Source organism: Nannobrachium achirus (assembly GCF_963921795.1).
Source record: "Nannobrachium achirus genome assembly, chromosome: 22".
In the NCBI taxonomy this organism is placed as follows: Eukaryota; Metazoa; Chordata; class Actinopteri; order Myctophiformes; family Myctophidae; genus Nannobrachium; species Nannobrachium achirus.
In genome coordinates this window covers 54,215,058-54,223,397 of record NC_137829.1, presented here as the reverse complement: position 1 = coordinate 54,223,397, position 8,340 = coordinate 54,215,058, and the positions used below count along the sequence as shown (strand labels likewise).

Genomic DNA, 8,340 nt, shown 5'->3' with positions numbered 1-8,340 from the left:
AGGTATTGAGGTATGACATTTTATCGCACAGCCCCAGAAAGTAAAGAAATAAGTGTTAAATTGAGCCGGGTTAATTAAAATCGTACCTATCATTTTATAATGGACTATTTACTTTTCGGGCAAGTGGACATGACCTTTGGGCAAGTAGAACATGACCTGTACTTGCCCGATGGGCAAGTGCCTCTGAGGCCTTAGTGTCAACCCCTGATATTGTTTTGTCAATGAAATAATTGTTTTTCTTTTTTTTTTTTACAAAAATGTCCACAAGTCAACATGGCTATGACCCATGGTCACTGTAAATAAATAATCATTGTACATAAACCACTGAGATTGTCTAGTCGTTTAAATATGATCATTGTAAAATATTGTCAACATAAGCAAATGATTGTACTTGCATAGTTTCGGTAAATGGTAAAAAATCAAACAATCTTATTTATATGTTTTTATTTTTGAAAAATAAAAGAAATCAGTGCTCATATATGGGGTCAGGCCATTTAAAACCGACATAGTCCTCTGAATCTGGCCTCGGAAAGGCCCTCCTGATCGCCGTGACTGTGCACGAGGGAATGACTTTCCTGACCCGTTCTCCCAGACGTCCCCAACACCATCGCACAAAGGTCCGGTAAGCTGTGTAGCGATACTGCCTATTGGGCAGAGAGACAGACCGTAAGACATGATTTACTGCACTTGGGATGCTATGCTCATCTTACAATACATTTTTACATGTGATGGTCTTACTTCACAACTGGGATACTTGAATTGACTTGAAATGATTAAAGACTTAAAATTAAAGCCAGATAAGTAAACTACTGTTAGCCAGAAATACTTACGTCGCCAATGAATCATCCTCCAAGGTCTCATATTCAGGTGCTAGTGCAAGAGGGTCGTAGTACTGCATCATGGTGGCGTACTCAAGTTGCAGGACATGTGGGTTGAGGCACACGGATGCAAAGCCAGGGTGCTCTGTGATGCAGTGTAGCTCAGCCTCCACTCTCCTGCACTTATTCATTACCTGTTAGAAAGCAGACTGAGTCAAGAAGAGCTGTTTTTGTTTTGTTTTTCGCCCCAACCCATAATCATTTACCTTTGAGTCAAAGAAATATATTGTCATATCTATTGTCCTTTGTCATGAACATACAACAATATGTGCAATATATATTCTATATAAAATATTCCACATACCTAACATGACTTACAGTAACCTGGATGGATGTGAATGATGGGTGCACATTTTGAAATTAATCTTCTAGCTAAAGGCCTACATGTTTACATTCAAAGCAAACAAAAGAAAAACAACTTGCTGAAATAGTACCAACCTCCACATACTCTCTACAGCACTTATTCTCGAGGCCTGTGGGCATTAGCTGGCAACCACCACACTCGCACCTAGGAAGAGGAAGGTTACAAGATAACAAGGTTGTTAGATTTTAAAATATAATGGTTCTATTATTGACAAAGTTCTGTTAGTGACATCTGTTACTGAAGATCACATGACAAGAATGTCAAGAGTTACAGTTCTTGGTAAAAAAAAAAAAAAAAAACATGTGAGGGTGACTTGTATTCACATGGTTATGTTATTGATATGTTAGACATGACAAAAAACAATAATGACAAGTTGTGTTAGTAAGAAGGACTAATGGAATGGTTCTGTTACCCCACACAGAGTGGACTTGCAATGCAATTCTGAATCGCTTGTTATAGGCTACATGCAGTAAGGTCTATATAATTCACTACAGAATAAGGTACAACAAAATAACATGGCTTCTAGCCTTCTACCAGTGGTGCAGTGGTGATTTTATCCCTTTTATAACATCCAAGTGAACAATAATATGATTGATAACAAACCTACAGTGGTGATTTTACCCCTTTTATAACATCCAAGTGAACAATAATATGATTGATAACAAACCTACCATCGATCTGGGGGCATGCCTTCCCGGGGATGTCTCCTTTGGACGGCTGCTGCCACCACTCTGGTGCTGGGTAAGAGGATCGGCTCGAACATGTAGGGTAGAACGCCAAAAGCTGCATAGTGGTCCTCCTCGTCTTCAGAACTTACACTAGCGTCTGCGTCAGTGAGTTCTGTTGGTGTAGGCGAAGGTGGTGGAGGAGGAGGAGAAAAGTCAGCACTTTCACTGACACCAATGAGTTCTGTTGGGGTTGGCGACGGTGGCGGAGAAAAATCCTCGACAGAAGATACTAGGCTTGTATTATGATAATCATCCATGTTGAATTCAGCGGGGTTGAATGGAGTCAGATATCTGTAGGCTACGGTGAATCAGCTGACAGATTCGAGAGGCGGTGCCATCTCTCTCTCGGGCAGGGGAGAGGGAGGGAGACAGACAGCAGCAGCAGCAGATCTCCGGTCCGGAGGTTGGATAGGATAGCGTAGCGATTTCGTCATTTCAACAAATAAAAAAACTACCTACTTGACATGAACAATGTTGCTGAAACTAAGACATTTGAGGGGTGAAATGCATTTTATTTGCATAGATTTACAAATAAAATACATTTTATTTATGTTGAGGCCACTTCCTGGTTTCGTGGTCTGTTTACATCTATGGTTTACATGCGCCCCAGAGCAAACGTCAATCAAACTGTGATGGTCCCAGCCGGCTCCACCCCCTTTCCAAACCGTTTCAACAAAGACCACGTGACCTACTGTACCATAATGTTAAATTTCGGCCGGTGTCACCACTCCTTTAAGTAAATAAGTAATGTCGCCACAAAAGTTCGGCACGTAATAAGTGCCGCACGATTTACGCCACCGCCGCAATATATACATCAAAACGTGCGGCTCGGCCGGGAATGGGGTGCTATTACTTTTCTTTCCGATCCGCGTTACCATTGCGACGTAATTCGCAAAAAACGACGCCAAAAAACCCCATTGACTTAGAATGGGGGAAACTTCGGCACGTAATAACTGCCGCACGATTTACGCCACCCCCGCAATATATACATCAAAATGTGCGGCTCGGCCGGGAATGGTGTGCTATTACTTTTCTTTCCGATCCGCGATACGATTGCGATGTAATTCGCAAAAAACGACGCCCAAAAACCCCATTGACTTAGAATGGAGGACTCCGAAAAAAAACCAGAAACTTTGGCGCCACATAACTCTGCCATACTTTTGCCTAGCAACGTCATTTAAAATGTAAAATGCTCACACAACTTTGGTCTTTTTCCGACCAATAGGGATGAGCTGTAATTGATTAAGCCCCGCCCCCTCTATAACAGGAAGTGCCCTTCACCAAACAGGAAGTGCCTCTATAACTCATGAACCGTTTGTCGTACAGACTCGCGGCTGGTGTCATACATTTTTTTTCTCAAAAACTTTTTTTTTTCTCAAATTTTTTTTTTCTCAAATTTTTTTTCTCAATTTTTTTTTTTCTCAAATTTTTTTTTCTCAAATTTTTTTTCTCAATTTTTTTTTCTCAATTTTTTTTTCTCAAATTTTTTTTTTCTCAAATTTTTATTTCTCAAATTTTTTTTTTCTCAAATTTTTTTTCTCCAAATTTTTTTTTCTCCAAATTTTTTTTTTCTCAAAATTTTTTTTTCTCAAATTTTTTTTTCTCAAAAAAAATTTTTTCTCAAATTGTTTTTCTCCTCAAAAAACTTTTTTTCTCCTCAAAAAACTTTTTTTTTTCTCAAAAAACTTTTTTTTTTCTCAAAAAGCTTTTTTTTTTCAAAAAACGTTTTTTTTCTCACAAAACAATTTTTTCTCAAAAAACTGTCGTTAAAGTGCGACCCGTGATAACAGCCAAAAATGCGCCAAAACGCCACTAATTAGTCGAAATGGCTGACTTCCTGTTTGGTTTCTGATTGGCTGCTGGCCTTGTGACGTGGGTAGAGCTGCGATACATTAATCGTCCATGACCTTAATTGGGGCCTATTTCGCCAAACAGGAAGTGCCCCTCACCAAACAGGAAGTGACCCTTGATCTCTTGAACCGTTTGTCATACAGACACGCGGGTTGCGTCAAATGACAAGATTAAGAGTCCTTAAAGGGATATTACACTTTCAAAAAACTTTTGGTCATTGTATGGTCTAATCAGGCTTGTATGAACATCCTGAACAGTTTTTAATTTGCTTCATTCAGTATTTAGATATTTGATGTAAATGTTACCAGCTCCAACACGCCCAGGCCCTCTCCACATACACACCCATTGTAACTTCAAACTCCATTTTAACCATGATAGATTCATCAAAAACACCCATTATTTTTTCTGGTGACTCATAATACCCTCCTAATACGTGAGCAGACCGTGTTTTTTCAATAACTTTTTTCATTTATTTTCAATAAAATATTATTGTATTTAATGTTTTCCATTTTCCCAAAGAATTATTAAAAATAAAAGAAAAAGGTTATTGAAAAAACACGGTCTGCTCACGTATTAGGAGATGAGTCACCAGAAAAAATGTGTTTTTAATGAATCTATCAGGGTTAAAATGGAGTTTGAAGTTACAATGGGTGTGTATGTGGAGAGGGCCTGGGCGTGTTGGAGCTGGTAACATTTACATCAAATATCTAAATACTGAATGAAGCAAATTAAAAACTGTTCAGGGTGTTCATACAAGCCTGATTAGACCATACAATTACCAAAAGTTTTTTTTAAAGTGGAATATCCCTTTAAACTTAATTGGGGCCTATTTCGCCAAACAGGAAGTGCCCCTCACCAAACAGGAAGTGACCCGTTTTCTCGTGAACCGTTTGTCGTACAGACATGTGGGTGGTGTCATATGAAGAACAATATAATGTTAAAGCTTATGCAAAAAATGCTAATGTTAATAACGCTAATGCTAACACCAACCGCTACACAAGGTTGCACAGACTTAGCGAGCTGCAGGCACACTTAAAATTTCTTAGAAATTTTCTTTTCTAGTTATAATTATAATTCCTCCCCTGAGCAAGCAGGCTGGCAAGTGCGTGGGAACCCGGGTTCAAATACAGGGAGGGTATAGAAGAGGAAAGTCACACGGTAAAGAAGTTGAGTAGTTCTTCCACCACTGGAAAGAAAACTGTTTCAGAACAATGTGTAATGAACACTTCCTCCCCACCAAATGAAATCATTCATCTCCAATCTCCAGAGGATTAACAAAAGAATATATGCATGTGCCCATTTATGCCCATCTGATTGGCTATGGGCATGGACAGCCCCTCTCGTGGCCCTTATACATACCACTTACTTACTTGCTTAAGTTAGTCCATCGTGGCCTATCATGACTTCTGCCATAATGTGTGGGTCCTTTGATGACCTTATAGTCCATGCACACTGCCTGTCACAGACAGGGCAAGTGAAGATCTGACCCGATGGTGCAGGTGCAGGTTTGGCCAACTTCCTCCTCTGCCTTTTTGCCAGGCGATGTGTTATTCTGTTCTCCTCTGCCAGTTGGACTCCTTGTTGGCAGAGTCCACACCGGGAGAAGCAGCGGTGTCTTCAAGGGAAGCAGGCTCGATTCCACACTTTTTAAGGGAGGTCTTTAGTTGGTCCTTCAGCCTCTTCTTGGGTCCCCCTGCAGAGCGTTGGCCCAGGTGGAGTTGGCCATATTACAAGGCAGGCGACTGGATGGCATCCAGTCGCCTGCCTTGTAATATGGCCAACTCCACCTGGGCCAACGCCAGCTAAGAAGCCATCTTAGCTGGTGTTGCATAATCGTGGGCGTGACCTCTATGCTCCTGCAGCTGGTTCTGCAGTGTGATATACAGTCTTGGCACTCAGGATGCGTTGGAGGCATTTGATGTGGAATGCCTCGAGCATCTTCAGATGCCGGGAGTAGATGGTCCATGACTCACAACCGTATAGGAGGGTGGATATGCATATTGCCTTGTAGACTGCTATTTGTGTGTGGAGGTGGAGGTTGCTGTTGCTGAAGAACCTTTTCCAAAGGAGGACGAGGACTGTTTGATCCTGTTTTGGATGTCCTGATCGATGCTGCAGTCTTCTGACAGGATGCTCCCAAGGTGCTTGAAATGTGGAACGATGTTAAGAGGTGAATCTGCAACAGAGAAGGCTGGTGGTGTCTGTGGAGGTTCTGAAGACCACTGGCAGAGGACTTCTGTCTTTGATATGTTTACAGACAGTCCCGTTCTGCTGTAGGCTCTCACAGCGGCTGCCAGAGTGGCCTGCAGTGATTCTGGCGTGTGTGGCCACAAGGGAGTTCCAGTATGCCTACAGACTGGAGCTTTGTTGTAGCTTGGAGCCTCCTGATGTTGAAGAGGTTCCCATCCGGTCACCCCACTCCCCTCCTCCTTTTCCTTGTGAAGTAGTGTTGTTACACACAGGAGGAAGATGTTAAACAGGACCGGTGTGAGAACACATCCCTGGGGACACGGTGGCGCAGTGGTTAGCGCTTCGCCTCACAGCTAGAAGGTCCTGGGTTCGATTCCCGCCGGGGGACGCTGTGGGTGCTGGCGGCGTGTTCCTCCGCGTCATCAGCACCCACACCCTAGGTGGGGTTGGCGATAGGGCCTTTCTGTGTGGAGTTTGCATGTTCTCCCCGTGTCTCCTAGGGTTGATACCCTCACAAAAACATGCACGTAATCCTGGTCTCAATAATGCCTCCCCCTGGCCAGCTGGGGCGCCTGATGGAGGGGAAAGGAACTGGTTGGAATAACGTGTTCCTTCCACGCGCTATGTCCAAACCAGGGAAATCTCCACTGTCAGGTGAAAAGAAGCAACTTGGACTCCTCATGCATAGAAGGAAGCATGAGGTCAGTCCGTTGTCTCCCCAGGCGCGGCAGAGGGAGAGCAGAGCCCAGGATTACATAGGCAATTAGCACTGGGTGAAAAAATGGGTTACAAAATTGTGGGATAAAAATTATATAAAAAAAAAAAAAAAAGAGAACACGTCCCTGTCTCACTCCAGTACCTACTCTGAAGGGGGCAGATTCTAATCCAACCATCATGACCTTGTCCCTCATTCCATCATGGAACTACCGGAGAATGTTAACGAACTTCACCGGGCATCCATAGTGCAGAAGTACAGTAGAATGAGTGGGTGCAGCACTGTAGGAAGGGGGTCCTGACTACAGAGCATCTTGTCAGCACCTACCATGAAATGTTGTGCCCGTTCACTTTGAGCTGGACAGCACCATGGCACTGGTTCAGTGTGCTCCCAGGAATGTTCCAGTGGCCCTCAAGGCAGCTGTTAAAGTGCAGCTTGAATTTCCCCCTTGGGATAATAAAGGTATCTATCTATCTATCTATCTATCGATACGAAGAGGATGGGCACTTAATAGGGGTGTAACGATATAGTAACTGTATCGAAATATCGTTTTTAACTTAAAAAATCGAAGTAGATCGAAATGAAAACAGCTAAAATCGAATCGTATCGTTTTATTTTGTATCGTACCGAATCGGCAGTGCAAAGAATCGATTGTATCGATACTACCTACTTGTGCATTGTATTTAGCATTTTTAAGAAGATAAAATTAAAAGGAGGGGTTTAATTACTTTTCCTTTCCATATAGCTACACTGGTCTATCGATAAATGTGTGTAATCTCTGGGTTCATGTCAAGGTGCAGGTTTTTCAATATACAATGTCCACGTATTTGGCAAATAATCACTGTGTTTACTTATTTATATCCATAATAATACAATGTTTCCCTTAAAAACCTGCACTATCTACACCTTTCACACAGATTTAATTTCTTTGGTAAATAGTTACTATATCGATTTTAAATAATTAAATCGAATCGTATCGTATCGCCATGAATGAACCAATATCGTCCATGTATCGTATCGTCAACCATATATCGTGATACGTATCGAATCGCTATTAAAATGTATCGTTACACCCCTAGCACTTAACCACAGTCACTCAACCCACAGACTGGATTAGCAACCTGGTCATAGTGAAAAAGCCAGATAAATTGACACTTTGTATTGACTCAAAGCCCCTCAACGAGCTCTGAAACGGTCCCATTACCTGATGCCCACATTGGATGACGTGCTGTATAAGCTGCCTATAAGGCACATATATTCACACTGGTGGATGCACGCGATGCGTTCCTGCAGTGCCGCTTGGATGAAGAGAGCAGCCTGATGACAACATTTTGGACACAGTGGGGTAGAAAACGTTGTCTGAAGCTCTCTTTCGGTGTGTCAGTTGCTCCGGAGTTGTACCAGAGGAAGCAGCATGAGCTGCTAGTGGGCCTGACAGGGATCGAGCCTATAGCCGACGATATCCTTATTGTTGGCCGGTGGGGACACAGATGAGGAGGCCAATCGAGACCATGACACGAACCTCATTGCTTTGATGGACAGGTGCAGAGAAGTGAAGCTGAGACTGGGCCTGAAAAAGATGCCATTTGGAGTGAAGGAGGTCTGCTTCCACGG

The 8,340-nt window shown here is 42.5% G+C and overlaps 1 protein-coding gene across 5 annotated transcripts in view; it reads right to left on the bottom strand.

Annotated features, from left to right (window-relative positions):
* Positions 1-429: 429 nt before the first annotated feature.
* LOC308308239 (transmembrane protease serine 9-like) overlaps positions 430-8,340 on the bottom strand; it is a 53,368-nt gene continuing 45,457 nt past the window's right edge. For all 5 annotated transcript variants that reach the window (XM_080753613.1, XM_080753614.1, XM_080753615.1 and 2 more), the window contains 4 exons: positions 1,914-2,082; positions 1,317-1,386; positions 831-1,012; positions 430-644 (listed from right to left, as the gene is read on the bottom strand). In XM_080753613.1, coding sequence (XP_080609739.1) covers positions 467-644; positions 831-1,012; positions 1,317-1,386; positions 1,914-2,082 — 599 coding nt within the window. In that variant the 3' untranslated portion in view covers positions 430-466. The remainder of the gene's footprint in view (positions 645-830; positions 1,013-1,316; positions 1,387-1,913; positions 2,083-8,340) is intronic.